The 17,493-nt window shown below is 37.8% G+C and overlaps 3 protein-coding genes across 5 annotated transcripts; 1 reads left to right on the top strand and 2 right to left on the bottom strand.

The window, feature by feature from the left end:
• Nucleotides 1–3,107: 3,107 nt before the first annotated feature.
• LOC140809714 (uncharacterized) lies at nucleotides 3,108–6,965 on the top strand. Of its 2 annotated transcripts, XM_073167424.1 has the most exons (11): nucleotides 3,108–3,219; nucleotides 3,628–4,350; nucleotides 4,431–4,601; nucleotides 4,683–5,331; nucleotides 5,428–5,526; nucleotides 5,599–5,655; nucleotides 5,734–5,832; nucleotides 5,904–5,960; nucleotides 6,029–6,204; nucleotides 6,295–6,752; nucleotides 6,856–6,965. In XM_073167424.1, the coding sequence occupies exons 1-10, from the start codon at nucleotides 3,202–3,204 to the stop codon at nucleotides 6,595–6,597; spliced, it is 2,352 nt and encodes a 783-aa protein (XP_073023525.1). In that variant the 5' UTR covers nucleotides 3,108–3,201; the 3' UTR covers nucleotides 6,598–6,752; nucleotides 6,856–6,965. The 2 variants fall into 2 exon arrangements, with proteins under 2 accessions (XP_073023525.1, XP_073023526.1); XM_073167425.1 differs by lacking the exons at nucleotides 6,295–6,752; nucleotides 6,856–6,965 and having other exon boundaries at nucleotides 5,734–5,837; nucleotides 6,029–6,119.
• Nucleotides 6,966–8,576: 1,611 nt separating this feature from the next.
• Nucleotides 8,577–9,926, bottom strand: LOC140810246 (uncharacterized). Its single transcript, XM_073168118.1, has one exon. The coding sequence runs from the start codon at nucleotides 9,924–9,926 to the stop codon at nucleotides 8,577–8,579; it is 1,350 nt and encodes a 449-aa protein (XP_073024219.1).
• Nucleotides 9,927–12,415: 2,489 nt separating this feature from the next.
• On the bottom strand, nucleotides 12,416–16,857 carry LOC140808861 (glutamate receptor 3.2-like). Of its 2 annotated transcripts, none has more exons than XM_073166170.1 (6): nucleotides 15,928–16,853; nucleotides 14,451–15,787; nucleotides 14,091–14,368; nucleotides 13,763–13,794; nucleotides 13,287–13,681; nucleotides 12,416–12,986 (listed from the first exon to the last, which is right to left on the bottom strand). In XM_073166170.1, exons 1-6 carry the CDS (start codon nucleotides 16,184–16,186, stop codon nucleotides 12,507–12,509), a joined length of 2,781 nt encoding a protein of 926 aa, XP_073022271.1. In that variant the 5' UTR covers nucleotides 16,187–16,853; the 3' UTR covers nucleotides 12,416–12,506. The 2 variants fall into 2 exon arrangements, with proteins under 2 accessions (XP_073022271.1, XP_073022272.1); XM_073166171.1 differs by having other exon boundaries at nucleotides 12,701–12,986; nucleotides 13,337–13,681; nucleotides 15,928–16,857.
• Nucleotides 16,858–17,493: the final 636 nt, after the last annotated feature.

The following is a 17,493-nucleotide window of genomic DNA, read 5'->3' on the forward strand; positions in this document are numbered from 1 at the left end:
CAGAAGAGTGTTGTGATTCGTCAGTGTTTCCACTTCCTCTTGTAGTTGCTGAATTGTGGATTGGTTCATGTTCTCATTGACTTCATGCTCTTCGATTTGTTCTTCGAGGCGGCGTTGCGTCTTGAGACGACTGTCGTCCCGAATCTGGAGCATAAAAATCCTATCTTGTGTCCAACTCTCGTTTGGTGATCTCGTGTTGCCATTCTGATTCTTGATGATAGACGGTATAGCGTCTAATGTCTTCTCGTAACTTCTTCACGTGCCTCGTAAAGGTCATTGTCCATGCATTTATTATTTCCATCTAATTGATAATTATCCCTCTCAATCTTGTCAATTTTCATCTTTAGCGTTTCTATTTCTGCTTCTTTTGCCTGAAGTTGTTTTTGGAGTTCAGCTATAATGATTTGAGGGTCCATGTTCATTTTCCCTATACAGGTTAAAATTAATTTTTCATTGTTAGGTTCATAAAACACTCATCAATTTTAATATGTAAATGCAATAATTTGAGGATAATTGATTTTTATTTAGAAATAAGTTGATACACTTCTTTGCTTTTCAAAGCATATTTTTATCACAATCATCATAATACTAGTCTAGCCTAGTCCATCTTGTCTCCATCGTTGACCACTTCCATCGGTGCTTCCTCCTTTTCTTCATGTTCTGTACCACAAGATGCAAATAATTATTCTGGTCTTGAAGCCTATCCATGCGCTATGAATCTTTGTGATGTATCGTTCTGGCTTGTTGGAGATTTCTTCAAGACGCTGACGAGCACGAGTAGCATGGTCTCTCTCTGTCTCCACTCTCCCCAGTAACTCTCGGTTCAACATATCCAGGTGCTCGATACGGGTTGAATCCGTAGGTACCAGAAGAAGTTGGCTCTCAGCCAAGTCCATATGATGAGTGAGTCGTTGCACGTCTGTCTCGAGTATGTTCTTGATCTCTATAAGCTTTTGTTTCTCCCTAGCGATTTGAGCCTTCAGGGTCATGATTTCTCTAGTTTGATTGTCGATGGTAAGCTGTCGCATGCGGAGGGCAGCTTGACCACGGGTTCTTGGAGCAGCCATTTCCTAACATAGATCGAGGTAAAATTTCAAAACAATAATATAGGATAAAAAGGCACAAAATTTGAATGAACATACAGTTGTCGTGGAATTTTCAGAATGATTCAAGGAGTTTGGCTTTGAATTTCGAAAGGAATTTTGAGATGGCGACATAGGATGTGAATGAATTCGATGGGTGAGTTTACTCAGATAAGAATGCATTAGGCTTTTGCCAAAATTCGTCAAATTTTGGCTATCAAAATCCCAGCGGGATTATGAACCTGACGGCTCTGATACCACTTAAATGTCACACCCCGAGACCGAAGCGTTGGTGACATCCGGCATTGTTTAACAATTACATTGAAAACAATAAGCCTCGTATCAAATAAATCAGTCTTTTTCATAAAAGAATATTGTCTTTAAAATTGACAACGGAATAAAATTACAATCAATAGTTTGTGGAAACGAAACTAAAGAAAGCTTAAAAATCTTGATCCTTGTTCTTCTCGTTCGATCACCATCCCCAGAATGCTTCATGTTCCTCCTCATTCATTTGCTCCTCATTCTTATCTGGTGAGAGATGTAAGGGGTGAGTGTTTTGTGAAACACTCAACAAGTGGATGCCGATCAATTTCCACAATTACGTATAGACATAATTTTAAATCATCTTTTAACAGACTTTCAAATCTTATTACATTGAATTATCATAACAGAACCAAATCAAATTCGAAATATGAGACAAAGATTATCGGACGATTCAGAGCAGATCAAATTAGAGCAAACACAAAACTGTTACTCATCTCATTTCTCATGGTCAAATTGTCTCCAATATGTTAGTCTTTTAAAGGGCGAGGCTAGAACACAGTTTTATACCCACTGATGGGGGCCAAATAGAACACAGTTTTATACCCACTGACGGGGGTCAAAACACAGTTTTATACGCACTGATAGGGGAGAGACAGAATTACAATTATCATTCCATTTCAAATTCGAATTGTAACAGTGTATCACATAATCAAATTTATCGAACTAAATTTATCAGGATTTTGAGCGAATTCAGCAGAATCAAAGAATATCGAAATCAGAAAGAACATAACATTCATCGATCAGGATTTTAAATCATATAAGCATTGATTTTCGAAAATAAGGACAAACATACAAGCATGTCATGTTATATTTATGCAAAGTTTAAATTACAAAAAAAATACATAACAAAAACCCTCTTACCGAAATTCAAAGGTGTACTTCGAAATTTGCCGAAACTCGGAGGTGCAAAGCTTGCTGAAATTCGGACAGGTGATGGTCGAACTTGGACAAGACTTCACGATAATAATATCGACGATTCCAGCACGAGAATGCCGTCACAAGCTTCCCTTCTTCCCCCTTTCCTATCAGAGGCCGAGAGCTTCTTGGTGTGAGTGAGGAGCCGAAATTTTTATTGCTTTTTGGGTGTGGTTTCTTCAGCACATTGAGGTGGTATTTATAGGTGAAGGTTGGTATTTTCCCCTCCCCATGGCTATCCACTTGAGCCCCAAGCAAAGCTATCAATGTGGTCAAGGCTATCCAAGCATCAAAGATCATCTTGATCAACTCAAAGGTTGTCTCTTACATAATAAATTTGTCATTTCCCTTGGCTAATCTTTTAGCTCCCTTTTTGGTTCTTTTAGGACAAGAAAAGTTGAGCTTCTTTGAGCTAAAAGATTGAGTTCATGAGCTGGGGTTTTACTTTTTCAGCGATGACGCATTGATTATTGCGATTTCTCATAGCATAGCTTCTCATTGAGCTAATCTTCGAGCTTTGGAGTTTCTTCCTCGAGTCATGTTAGATGATTTGCTTCAGAAATTCCGGGTTCTCACAGGTGACATAGGAGTAGTTGAAGTCTCCAAGCATCCATAAACAGGGAAATTTAGGGAAAAGGGAGTCTTTCGGACTTATTTTAAAAAAAAGATTGAGATGTCAATTTACGTAAATGTCCCTGTTTTGTTAAGTTTAAAATTGATTACCTCTTAATACTCTAACGGGACTTCTTCACTTTGCTTTTCTTTCAACCCTAAATTTCCCAACCCTACGCAGTCGACTTCCTTCCTTTTGCTCGTCGACTAAATCACGATCGACGATCGACGAAACACGTTTATTTATTTGCAACGCATCCGAGAAATGGCTGACCAAAATACGGTATGTTAACTTTTATTCTGTTATTTGATTCTTCGTGCGTGTGCTTTGAAATAAATGGTAGGACCGTCGTGTTGAGGAAGAAAGGGTGCGTGTGTTGAACGTATGATGGTTGAGGAAGAAAGGGGAAAGGGCTTCTTGGTCGACCAAGTTTGCGTTGGTCGACCAAGCGTTGGTCGACCCACGTTAGGGTTGGTCGACCCACGTTAGGGTTGGTCGACCAATTGGTCGACCAACGCTTGGTCGACCAACGCAAACTTGGTCGACCAACAAAACCAAGTTTGTTGGTCGACCAAGTTACGCTTGGTCGACCAACCCTATCTTGGTCGACTAAGCGTGGGTTGGTCGACCAACGCTTGCTGGTTCAGTGTTACATTAATTTTTATTCTAATATATTTGTATTTGTTTCAGGTATATTTGCCGAGAAAACTAGGCAGGGATGCAATTTTTCGTTGCAAGTTGACAATCGAATCAAGATATAAAGAGGTTGCGGAGAAGATTTTTCACTACCTCAACAACGACGAGAGAGCCCTTTTTTTTGAGCAGTCTCCTTTTGGTAATTTGGTTAAGTATCATAGAGATTTTAATATTTCTAGTCAAATTATGTGGTATTTGATGAGTAATCAGATCGTTGAGACGGGTAGTGATGAGTTTTGGATGGTTGTGCGCAAGAGGCCGTTTAGATTTTCTTTGTTAGAGTATTGTTTATTAACCGGCCTCGATTGCGGTGTAGAGCCTGTAGATGTACCAGAGGGAGGTGTCTTTCGCTCCATACACTTTGCCGGTAAGTCTGATATTATTTTGAGTGATTTGGAGGCAAAGATGAGTGGTCAAGTGCAGAATGAGACTGGTGTAGACGTGGATAAGTTAAAGATGGCTAGTCTTTACTTCTGTTGTTTTGTGTTCGGTGAGGGGACTAGGAAAAAAACGAATAAGATCGACCCTAAATACCTGAGGCTTATAGATGATTTGGATAGGTTTAACAGCTATCCGTGGGGTAGAGTAGCCTTTCGTGATGCGGTCCGATGTTTGAAGAAGGACTTTTTAGGGCGATATAATTACCTCACCGAGGCACATGGTGGGAAAGAAGTTAATGGCAGCTTCCTTGTCGGTGGTTTTGTGCTGCCTCTGCAGGTATGTTATTTTTTTAATGTTAAAACTGGATTTATTATCTTTCTTTCTACTAATAACATTGTTCTAAATATATGTTACAGATCCTCGCTTATGAATATTTTCCGAGCGTGGCACAAAAGTTTGCAAAGAGAAGAGATGTGGACGGTTTGATGTTGCCCAGGATGTTTCAGTGGGTGACTAACACGTGGCCGTCAACCCGTGCCCCAACTGCTGTTGATGTCAATGCAGCCTTTGGTGATTGTGATGTAGATGTAAGTAATATAAATTGATTTAGATATAATAACTGTGGACTTAATCTTTAATTTATCTGATACGGCATTAATTAAATGTAGGACTGTCTTGGATGCTTGACTCCTACTCCCGAGGATCTTGTTTCAGCGTATTATACGAGCGGGGTTTTTGTTGATTCTGCGCCCGATGCGGTCACCACTCGGGTACTCGAGCTTTGGAGGCAGGGTCAGACAGTCATATGTAGCGAGCACCCTGTGGAGTCTCCCTCAGTCCAGCACATGCGTTCCGCACATTCACCTCCCTCTGTCCAGCACACACCTCCTGCACATGCTTCTCCTGACGTTTCTGGCATCCGTCCTGGTGATCTCAATAGATCCAGCTCTAGCACCAGTTCTCCTATGCGTACGGGTCCTAGAGTTCACTTTGGACTCAATCCTTCCCGCCGCCCATCACCCTTGGAGCATCGTTTCGAGCGGCGATTGACTGCGTTGGAGGAATCCGTTACGTCCATGCATGCGAAGATTGCAGCTGAATTTATTGAGACCAGAGCGTTTATGAGGAGTATAAATCAAGCTGTAGTTAACATGAAATCGAGTTTGAATCTTGGTCTCGATGAGTTGAGATTGAGTTTGACTCAGCTTAGAGCTGATTTTGCTGAGATGAGGCCTAACATGCCAGTGCATCATGACAGAGATTACAGCATAGCCTATAGCAGAAGGCGGAAGAGGAAAGCATCTGAGGCAGATTCTGGTGAGTTAATTTTATTAATTATATTTATGTTTATGTATTATAATGATTTAGTACAATTCTTATATTTATTTTAATTTGTTTTATGTACGCTTTTAGGTGTGGATGATAATCTGGCCAGGGAAATTGGCAGTACTAGCCAAACACCACATATATTTGAGCCTAACCTTGAGGTCATTACAGAGGAGTCCTCAGAAGGTGAGTTAATGCAATTTTTTGATTTGATATTTATGTATAGTATATGTAACAACAAAACTTTTTGTTTTTTAGATATTCAAGTTACTCCGGATTCGCGTAAGTCAGGTGGCGAGGCGACCACGTCGAGAGGTTATTACACTAAACCTTGTCTATTCATATTTGCATTAAAGTTGTTATTATTTTAATTTGTTGAATGTACGCTGTTAGGTGTGGCTGACAATTTGGGCAGGGAAATTGGCAGTAGTAGCCAAACCCAACAGAGATTTGAGCCTAACCTTGAAGGCATTCCAGAGGAGTTCGCAGGAGGTGAGGTAATGCAAATTTTTAATATTTATATTTATGTATAGTATAATAAACAATATACTTTGTGTGTTTAGATATTCAAGTGACTCCAGATGCGCGTCTGTCAGGAGGCGAGGCGACCACCTCGAGAGGTTATTAAACTGTACCTTGTTTATTGTTCGTATTTGCATTAAAGTTGTTACACTAAAGGTTTTTATAGATGACGGTGTGAGGCCACTTGCGGAGACTGTGACACTAAAGGTTAACTACTTGCTTGCGCGAGTTAGGGCATCGATGCTCGACCGTTCGCCTAGTAGGATTCGAGGTTTTTACGACGAATATGAGAAGTCGTTCTACGGGCCCATGGCGATCGCTAACTCGCGTGTCACTTTCTTTGTAAGCTTTTAAATAAATCTTTTTTCAAAGTTTAAATTTTTAGAGAACTTGTTTTAAAACATATAATACCATTTGTTATGTTCAATTCAGCACTTCAACGAAGCTGTCCGTGGATTACTTGAGATGCAGATCCGACATCCTGAAGTGATGTCGGCAGATGATTCGTTGATGGACACTCATTTCTGCGATGCGATCTCAGTTTTGGCCGAAGATATCGATTTCAAAATAGATCTATCACGGCTCGTGACCATAGTCAAAGGTAGTGATCCAAAATGGCCGTGTCTCTCGTGGGAAAAGGCACGAAGAATTCTCATCCCTGTCTATAGAGATCGGCGCTGGTTTTTGCTAAAACTCGTGACAGGGGTGAATAAGTGCATCATATATGACTTGTAGCGAAGGCACGATCCCAAATTCAAAGATCTCAATGAAGAAATAGAGCCTATACTTATAAACGCTGCCTGTCTGCTATCCATTGTTGGGAACAACCCACACCCCGAGAGGCCATGGAATATAAAACTACATGATGAATTCCATACCAAGATTATACAGTAAGTTGTCAACTTTCTATTTAAAATATAATATCATCATTATTCATTTTTTTAAATGTTAACGTAAATATTAACTTCTTTTTTTTTCTTTTTCACAGTGAAGATTCGGGACATTTGTCTTAGCCGTTGCTGGATACTCTTTGTCTGCGAAGAGTGCGCAAGCAGTACTAACTTTAGATGATAGATTAGTATATGAGTTTAGATATTTTTTAGTTTTAATATGTTTCTTAATGATTGGTGATTATTGTGATGTATTTGACAATTTTATGGCATTACTGAACATTGTTACCTTTGTAATTATTTGGAGTTTTTTTGTTGGTCGACTAATGTTTTGCCATTACATTTGGTTGGTCGACTAATGGGCGACCATTACAATAATGGTCGACCTTTACCTTTGACGGTCGACCATTATTGTAACGGTCGACCATTACCTTTGATGGTCGACCATTACATTTGGTTGGTCGACTAATGGGCGACCATTATTGCCCATTACAATAATGGTCGACCATTACCTTTGACGGTCGACCATTATTGTAATGGTCGACCATTACCTTTGAAGGTCGACCATTTCATTTTGTTGGTCGACCGTCACTGTACTTTTGGTCGACCACTCTTTAGGTTTTAGGGTCAAGGGTTTTTTAGGGTTTAGGGTTTTTTGGGGTTTATGAGGCAAGTTAAATGTGAATCATGGAATCGAACTATTTTTTTTATATTTTTTAAAAAATATAAATCGTAATTCCAAGATTATGTTATATATTTTATTTTACATACGAATCAATTCATCACAATCTCAGTATTTTGCCACGATCTAAAAAACGGGATTTTGTTATATGTTTCAAGTTAAATGTGAATTATGGAATCGAACTATTTTTTTTATATTTTTTAAAAAATATAAATCGTAATTCCAAGATTATGTTATATATTTTATTTTACATACGAATCAATTCATCACAATCTCAGTATTTTGCCACGATCTAAAAAACGGAATCATGGAATCAAACTATTTTTTTTATTTTTTTTAAAAAATATAAATCGTAATTCCAAGATTATGTTATATATTTTATTTTACATACGAATCAATTCATCACAATCTCAGTATTTTGCCACGATCTAAAAAACGGGATTTTGTTATATGTTTCAAGTTAAATGTGAATCATGGAATCAAACTATTTTTTTTATATTTTTTAAAAAATATAAATCGTAATTCCAAGATTATGTTATATATTTTATTTTACATACGAATCAATTCATCACAATATCAGTATTTTGCCACGATCTAAAAAACGGAATCATGGAATCGAACTATTTTTTTTATTTTTTTTAAAAAAATATAAATCGTAATTCCAATATTATGTTATATATTTTATTTTACATACGAATCAATTCATCACAATCTCAGTATTTTGCCACGATCTAAAAACGGGATTTTGTTATATGTTTCAAGTTAAATGTGAATCATGGAATCGAACAATTTTTTTTATTTTTTTAAAAAAATATAAATCGTAATTCCAAGATATGTTATATATTTTATTTTACATACGAATCAATTCATCACAATCTCAGTATTTTGCAATTATGTTACATATTTTGGACAATTATTAATATATATTTAAAAAAAACAAAACTCACCATTAAGCTAATGGTCGACCATGAGATTGATGGTCGACCAAAGAAAACTAATGGTCGACCATCAAGCTAATGGTCGACCATGAGATTGATGGTCGACCTAAAAAAGCTAAGGGTCGACCATCACACTGCCGATAGCTTGATGGTCGACCAAAGAGAAATCATGGTCGACCATCAAGCTAATGGTCGACCCTCAAGCTATCTCTTGCTGAATTCACCAATCGAAGGAAATCTGTTTTGTTTTCTTCTGCCAACTCTCTTCTCTAGCAAAGGAGGCAACACCAATGGAAAATTGATGTTGCGTGGCCATTCATTTTCTTCTGGAACGGGATACACAGTCTCTGAGTAAGCCATGCACCATGACACTGTAGAATAGTACTGTGAACACATATCATATAAATCAATATTCGCTAACCAACTAGCTGCGATGGCATGAGCACATGGGATTCTATCAATATCAAAAACTCGACATGTGCATCTTTTTGATTCGAGGTCCACTATGGCCGAATGTCCACGACTCCTAACATCAAACTCCATACGTCCTAATTCAAAAACTTTCATTCCTTGGGCATCTGTGAACCTGCTACGAAGGATCCCCTCGATCGTAGAGGTCAAGTTAGTGTTACTTGCAATTGATGCGTGGCGATATCGGGCAAACCAAGATGATGCCAGTCTCTGCAAGGAATCTAACAGTGCAATGATTGGCAGCTTCCTTTCTTCAAGCAGTCTAGCATTGATTGACTCAACCCTGTTTGTCGTCATAATATTGTAACGGGTCTTCGGACAATAAGCTCGAGTCCATCTATCAAGTGAGTCTCTCTCGTCCAAATATTGCGCTGCCTCAGGATATCTATTCCTAAACTCATTGTATGCAATATCAAACTCGAAAGTTTTATAAATTTTTGCAATGTGCAAAAACATTTCGGTTGCACCCTTCTTTTTGCATCTTGTCTTCATGTTTTGGGATAAATGCCACGTACAATGCCCATGATGCGCATTTCTATAGACGGTAGAAACTGCATTAATGATCCCTTGATGCCTGTCAGAAATTATCACCAATTCATCCTCGTCTGGTACTACTTCTAACAACTTCGTTAAAAACCAACTCCACGAAGAAGTACACTCGACATCTACGACTCCCCACGCCAAAGGATATTGGTGATAATTTCCATCTTGTGCCGATGCCACCAATAAAACACCATTATACTTGCCCTTCAACCACGTACCATCAATTGATACAACTTTTCGCATACTTCGATATCCTCTAACGCATGCACCAAAAGCAAGAAACATATACTTGAATCGATTTTCCTCGTCGACAAATATGTCTGTTATGCTTCCTGGATTCATCTGCTCAACCATGTGCAAATAACAGCTCAATTTTGTAAAACTCTGCGTAGGATCACCTTTCAACATATTGTCTGCTAGTTCTTTCCCTTTCCAAGCCTTGTAGTATGATATATCAGCATTCATACTATTGCGCATCATCGCCATCACCGCTTTTGGTACAATAGGCACTGGATGACCTTGGAAATTATCCACCGACATATCACGAACAACAGCAGAACTCGCTCCACGGATTCTCTTTCCTCTCCCAGTCAAACCACATGTGTGTGTATTGCAATATGTTCGAACGGAGAATGCACGTGAATCATTCTTAATCAAAGAGGTCCAGATTCTCCACTTACAATCAGACACTACACATTTTACGGCGTACACCTTTTTGCTACTTTTTACCGTCTCAAATTCAAAGCAAGCTTCCAAACTTATTCTAATTAGCTCTTTTTTCACCACTTCTCGGTTTGGAAACTCTTGACCCACAAACAAGTTCGAACCATCCGTGAATGAAAATGTGTCATTATCAAAAGCCACATCCACAACCAAATTTGCATCATTGCTTTGAACTAATTTTCCTCGCCCTCAATTATGTCATCACGTGCTTCATCATGTAACTCGTCCGTGTTACTACGATCTACAAGCATGACATCCATATTATACGCTTCGTCGAATGTGTTACTACGATCCACATGCATGGCATCCACATTATGCGCTTCGTCGAAAAAATCAATGCTATTATTACGATCCACAGACACAATATTCAAGTGAAAATAATCATCAAAATGACTCTGTTCGTTAATATTGCAATTGTTCTCATCAATAGCATTTCCGTGCAAATTATCACAAGAATCAAAAGAAGCAACACATTCAATTTCAACTTGAAGTACTGGCCTACTTCTAGGACAACCAAGATACAAATATGCTTTCAAATCATGGTCGTTCTCTATATAAATTGGTTGAATGTTGCAACGCAAATCTAGTAGATAACTCAACCTCAAGTTGGAAGTGTCTTCTACTTTCCCAGCTCTGTATAGTTCACTTTTTAAATCTTCAAAATAACAAATATCATCATCCACTGGAATAGCAACAAACTTTGCATTGGCCCCTGGATTCCATTTATAAACCAGCCCCTCTGTCACTTCCCATTTCCCATCAAAATGAACAACAATAACTGTTGGCATATCTACAAAGTGCACAAACAAATATGATAATTAGAATGGGAAAAATGTTGTAAAAACAAAAAAAAACGCATATGGTCGACCAAAAAATAAGTTGGTCGACCATGAAGTTATGTAGGTCGACCAATAGGTCGACCAATAAGAACTTGGTCGACCAACTTAATTTCTGAAAAAATAAGCTCACGGTCGACCAACTTAATTTCTGAAAAAACAAGAACTTGGTCGACCATTAAGATTGTGGTCGACCATGAATAATTTCTCTTTGGTCGACCACGAAGAATTCTTTTTTTGCTTCGACAAAAATCCATGAACGACACGGATTATTCATCTTATTTGTGGTCGATCGCTGCATGAAATGATGAAAACAATGAACTGGTCAAAGAAAATAGAGCAAACTTACTGTATTTTTCTTCAAATACAGACATATTTACAGAAGAATGGGGGAACAATATGTGGGAGTAGATTTAGATCTGGATCTGAGGAATGAGCGCCACAACACTTGAGCAACCGTGGTCAATTTCGATTTATTGATACGCGGAAGATGTAGATGCGGTAGATGAGTTCTTTAAATTTGGGAAGCTTTGGGAATTTTGTGGGGATTTTGTGCGTGGAATGGGAAGAAAGAGAGAGAACAACTAACAATTAAGGAAGTTAACTTTAATTAAGGTTTAATTAACTAATCAAGAGTAACTCCTTCTTTTTTTTTAAAAAAAAGTCAGACTCCTTGTTTTTTAAATCTTTGCCCACATAATCCCATTTTTTAAATTGTCCCCCATAAACATATCTTGTGTGCTTAAATGTTTAACTATTGTTTTTAAACTAATTTGATCAGTTCGAGCTGTCATAAGTTCAGTTCTCACTATAACTGAACTGATATATGCTAGAACTGATCGCTTCCATTTTAGTTATTCAGTTTACACAAGTTAAAAGGTTTTCAAATACAACAGCTTTCTTAATGAAGGATTACTTCGAGTATTTTCCGTTTGGTTTAAACACCAAACTCGATTTAATTCATCGGTGTTTACATTCTTAGAACACTAACTATTACAGCTCATTGAGAATATTGTGTTTGAAGTACGTACCTTCGAAAGTGTGAGACCGATCCATCAGATTTTGTACAAGAGATTATATAAATCAAGTCTTTTGGTGAAATCTTTTTGGCAACATAAGAAGGGGAGATATAGAAAAATTTTGCCTTCAAAATTCTATAAACAAATTTATGTTTCTTTATTTTATCACATTTAATTATTGTTATTGCTTTGGTAGTCATTTATGAATCATTTTGTGTTTTTTAAAATATTAAAATGTTGTAAACAAAGTATTTGATAAAATGTTTCAACCAAACAGTTGTTATTATTTCATTATATTCAAATAATTCACAATATTTTTTAATATCTTTTTAGAGGATTATAGTGAGTTTTTTCTGCTCGACTTAGAACCAAATTCAATATAATTTCTCTGTGTTCGGTTGATTTTGAAAATCTCAAGAACGATCTATTATAACTCTTTTAGAAGCAAATATTTTAAAAGTTTACTCAACATCTCTTCTAAACATATTTATGATCCTCTATATATGTTATAAAATACATTATGTATGATAAAAACTGTTGGCTTAAGAATATTGAAAATAATTATTGCCATTAGGCCTCTGGACTAAAATTTCAGATTTAGTTCCACTTGAAGATCCTTGTTCTTCAGAATCACCTCTGGATATAGTCGACGAGTGTTTCCTTTTCAACCTTCTCTTCACATCTTCTTCCTTTTCATCGACAAACGACAAGAATCTTTGGATTCGTGAGGACCGTGAACTGTTCGGTGTCAATGTTTCTGATTCGTGAGCAAAATATCTGTTGAACTTTCTTATGATCTTGCATAAATAGATTATAAGAGCAAGAGAGCATGCCGTTCCACATATAATGAAAAGTCCCCAAAAGCTATCTAACTGAACTCTGTTTGATCCTGAAGTATTTGCCTGGCTGCAACCTCGTACTTTCAGCCATTTGTCCCGTATTTTTTTAAGCTCACCATTTTCTGACAACGTTAAGATCGCAGTTGACATGTCCAGCGCCAAAGGGGAGTCTCTTGGAAATGCCTGAAAAAGTATAGCAAAGTTAACTAACATCCAATAAAATGGAACAATGATGACAAGCTATGAAAACTTTTGATTTCTCTTTTACAAAAGAATTCATAATCTCTTTTTTTAAGAATTTGCAATCACTACATAAAGCTGCAATTAATAGTAATCTTGCTGCTGAAATCTTTTAAGCCATATAAATGTTTGAATACTAAGTTTTTTTATGGATGTATAATATATGCAGCCACATCGGACAATAGCGGTAACAAAACTACACTCCTTAACAGATTTTGCATCGTAAAATTTTGAGATACTCACGAATCCCCAACCACTTTTAGTGAACTCATGTCCCACAGCTTGGAACTCACAGTAGCTTGAGAGGAATAGTTCCATGTATGGACGTTCATCTACGACTGCAGTAACTCTTTTGTTCCTTAAGGCATCCACATATTCTTCTGGTGATCCGAGAGGAACGAGCCTTGATTTAGCTATGCTGAGTTCCTCATTTAAATAATCTGCTGCAAAAGATCCAACTTGGAATCCTATACGGTCATTGCTTGTTATCAATGACTCGATTCCTCTGATCGATGGGGCCATCTTTTGCACGGTCAGGATAGAGGTCAAGCTAGCAGTGTAGCTGGAGGTGATGATTAAAACGGCAAAAAGCCAGATGATTAGAACCATTCGACCAAGTGTGCTCATAGTATTTTCTCCTGAAATATAAACAATGTTGTACAATAGTTTAATGGGCAATACTATGGCCATGTTCATTAGATTTACTGAAAGTTACTTACTCTGAGAAAAGAACATAGTTGAGAAGCCAAACCTGAAAGAGGATAAAAGAGGAAGGATTAGATTTTGAACAATTGAGAGAACATAGTTAAAAAACTAGAAATTACACACACAGGAAACTAAATGAACTAGATCAGTCGATGAACTCTACGAGGACAAATGGAAACAGCAATTTTTCAGTATGGCTCGAACACCACCTGTTTAAGAAATTATAATGTTTTTACACCGTAGATTTTAATTAAAAACTGTGATCCCCAACACCAAGTTACAGCTCGGATTTGCTTATGTAACATCAAGACAAGGATAGAGCCAAAGCTAAAATGAACTGACCATAAAATTGTGATGAGTTGTTTCCTAGGAGGACCACGGAATTCGTCGTTTATTCTGTGTTCCAAAATCCAAATTACAACTGCAATCATGACGAAAAACACCCCTGTGACTGCCCACATTGGTGCAGTAAATGGCCGCAAGAAAGCCCAAGCACTTGAGCTCTGCTTTCTTACTGGTACCACCACAAGAAGCCCTGACTCAATGTAAGGCTGAGTAAAATCCACAATTTTTGTACGGTTGGTTACGATAGTAATGTCACCAACAGCTGCATCAAAGACCTGCTACAGCCAAAAATGTTAACGCACATATACAAGTTCCTTTCAAGCAGTAATTGCTTGTAATTTTCGCTATTATGCTTACACCAGTTGTGATCAAATTTACGAGCTCTGAGTAGCTTGGATTCTTATGTCTATCTCCGAGCGGGATGAATTCATGAGACAGCGCATAGGGAAGTAACTCTGCAGCGGCAAGAAAAACATCAATGCAATATCCATGGATCTCGTTGGTTTTTTCATCCTTAGAAACAAATTCCTTGTAACCGACTCGATCCGGTATTCCGATTCTCAAGGGTCTTCCATTGTGCGGAAGTACCCATCCATGTGGCTTGACCATCGTTCTTCCTGGCCATACAACACCTTCTAATTGTTGGCTCGCACTTGAACGATTAGGTGGTTTGTTGTAAAGTATCTCTGGAGGCACTGTAGAAAGACCGGAGTAATTAGACCAATAGCCTATTTGCTTGTAACCCTCTCCTATTACATTGAGTATTTCAAAAGCTGGACGTATCATTGATTTATCAGGCTGGAATGCAATTTGGCCAGTTAGACCAGTCATGTTTGTTTGTAATATGTTGGCAAGAAGTTGCTTTCCTCCATCAAATGTGCTTAAGGTACCAATATTTAGGCTACCTCCCAAACTGTTCAAAATTGGGTCATTTGAGAAGGAAATGATGCCACCACCTTCAAGAAATTCTCCCACTGCTTTGGCAATCATCAAGACAGTATCGTAAGCGTATAGGCCGTATGGATTCAGCCCTACTGAACCATTGCTTAATCTCTTCCATCGAGACAAGAAAGCCCTTCTTCTTGTAGAGTCTGGTGTGTGGGGACGAAGCGTGAGAACCCCTTGAATTGATTTGGCAGATTCTCTGGTTACGGGTAAGGAATCCAACACCGTAGAGAGCCAAGCTGTAGCGATCCAAACATATCCATTCTCCATCATTCTTAGTCTATGAGCCATATCAAAAACATTACTGCCAACCGCAGCAAAAGCATGCACAACAATTACCCGGGATTCCATCAGAGAAATCTTAACTAACTCGTTCCTGATTTCTTGTGGAGTAGCCAACGCTTCAGGAGAAAGCACTGCCTTGTATGTGATTCTACAAAGCCTCTCACCCAGCTTATTGGCTAGAGCAACCATAGATCCCCGGCTCTGATCATCATCTGTGTAAATAACCACCACTTCTTTATAACCGAAATAACTAACCATATCAGCTATTGCTGTCATTTGGTAAAGGTCGTTCGGTGCCGTTTGAATGAAGTACGGGTACTGGAGAGAGGAAAGGGTTGGATCCAAGGCCGTAAATGACAACATTGGGACATGGAGTTCATTTGCAAGGTGTGATAAAATATGAACCATTCCAGAGGTTTGAGGCCCAATAACTGCTACGATATCCTTTGCCATATACTGCAATCCTATGTTTATCAAAGGAATTACTCAAACTTAATTCATGTATCCTATTCTCCAATACTAACATAGAAAACAAAACATAAACCATATTCGAGAAGAACAAGAATCCTTCGCCAAAAAATGCAAGAAAAAGAACAAATTTTACCTCCAATGATGCTTCGAAAACCACTGAAATTTGCATCGGAGGTTCTGAGAACTAGCTTTCTCCCTCCAAGAATTCTTGGATCAGAATTCACATCTTCAACAGCAGCCTCCATAGCAATCCTTGCCACTCTCCCATTAATACTACCAAATGTGAAAATAGCCCCAAATGTAACATTGCCTAGACTTGAATTCTGTTGTGAGAATCCCACAACAAAAAGAAGAGATAAAGGCACCACCACCCTCAGCAAATTCAAATCCATCCTGCTATACTATGATCAAAACCAATACGGTAATCATGAACAGAAAATCCCACTCTAAATTTTGTTACCAGACTACATATAGTTAAAGAATCAATATGTCACCTAAAATAGATTCTCAGAATTCCAAAGATTCATAGCAAAAAGCAAAAAAAGAAAGCCCTTTTGAACATAGGAGAAAGGCGAAATTCGGCTTCTTGACATGACCAAAAGCGGAAAACAAGGTCTAACATAGCAAAAGGTACTAACAGAACCAAAATCATTTGCTAAACCGAAACTGTAAATATATTACATCAGGGGACCAACACCACAAAAGTGGCGACCATAAGTGGAATAGCTTGAGCCCACCAGCTGAAACGTACGCGTAATTTACTCCAAAATCGATAGGATCAAATCCAAATAAGTCGGTCGTGTCCCGCGTGAAGAATACTCTGGTAAGGGAAAAGGACAACTGGGATAGTTGGGCTTCCACTTAAATTCACTCTCAAGCGAATTCTTGCACTTTCTGCTTCCAAATCCCATTCCACCATTATCGTCGTTCCAAAAGCTTCATGGCTTTTTTGTACCAGCCGTTTTCCGTTTACAGCCGGGTTGTCCAGCAGGCAATAATACAAGATTATTTGCAAATTACTGTGTTATATCAACCCGTGAATTTCATAAAAATCATTGGTTATCAAAATTGCTAAACTATAATTTGATTAAATTAAATTTTCCAAGATTTTGTGTACCATGTATAATTTAAACTTCTAACATTCTTATCATATTTATTTAAAAAAGGCTACAAAATCTAATACAACTCATTGAATTTTGTTTTTTTATGAAACTTAGTTTATTATCGTTTTCTTCGACGAAATACGAACAAATGACTGGTTGCAAAGAAATAAAAGTGGATTATGCACGTTACATGCATGGGATTTGGGATAAGACGTTTGTGACTTCGGGGAAAGTTTCATTTGGAGCATGCTTGAATAAGATATTTTCATTCAAATATGTCCATTGTGAATTAAGGTTTACACTTGAATATCTATCTCAACTAGTTCAACGAGGAGAATTATCAAAGTCCATATACGCAACTCTCAGATATTTTATCCAGTTGATATGAGACAACTAGCATACCTCTCACGTCCAGGAATGAACATTTGAAGTATCGAAATTTACAAATGACCTAACTATGAGTAAAATATATGACTCAAGTATGGATAGTCCAACACATAATGGTTGAACCTGAATCTGATACAAAATTAAAATTGAGACTTGAACTTAACTTTGTGGATATTTAGCAGTTCAAACACAATAATTTGGTCACTTGA

The sequence above is a fragment of the Primulina eburnea genome, chromosome 13, assembly GCF_022965805.1.
Source record: "Primulina eburnea isolate SZY01 chromosome 13, ASM2296580v1, whole genome shotgun sequence".
In the NCBI taxonomy this organism is placed as follows: Eukaryota; Viridiplantae; Streptophyta; class Magnoliopsida; order Lamiales; family Gesneriaceae; genus Primulina; species Primulina eburnea.

Bases quoted from the DNA above. Each gene is read 5' to 3' on its own strand.
- LOC140809714 (XM_073167424.1), top strand. The intron at 5,332-5,427 runs GTGAGTTAATTT...GTACGCTTTTAG, and splicing joins AGCATCTGAGGCAGATTCTG to GTGTGGATGATAATCTGGCC. The intron at 5,961-6,028 runs GTTATTAAACTG...AGGTTTTTATAG, and splicing joins CGAGGCGACCACCTCGAGAG to ATGACGGTGTGAGGCCACTT.
- LOC140810246 (XM_073168118.1), bottom strand. From the start codon at position 9,926: ATGTCGGTGGATAATTTCCAAGGTCATCCAGTGCCTATTGTACCAAAA.
- LOC140808861 (XM_073166170.1), bottom strand. From the start codon at position 16,186: ATGGATTTGAATTTGCTGAGGGTGGTGGTGCCTTTATCTCTTCTTTTT. The intron at 13,795-14,090 runs GTCAGTTCATTT...ATCCTCTTTCAG, and splicing joins CAACTCATCACAATTTTATG to GTTTGGCTTCTCAACTATGT. The intron at 12,987-13,286 runs GTGAGTATCTCA...ATACTTTTTCAG, and splicing joins CTAAAAGTGGTTGGGGATTC to GCATTTCCAAGAGACTCCCC.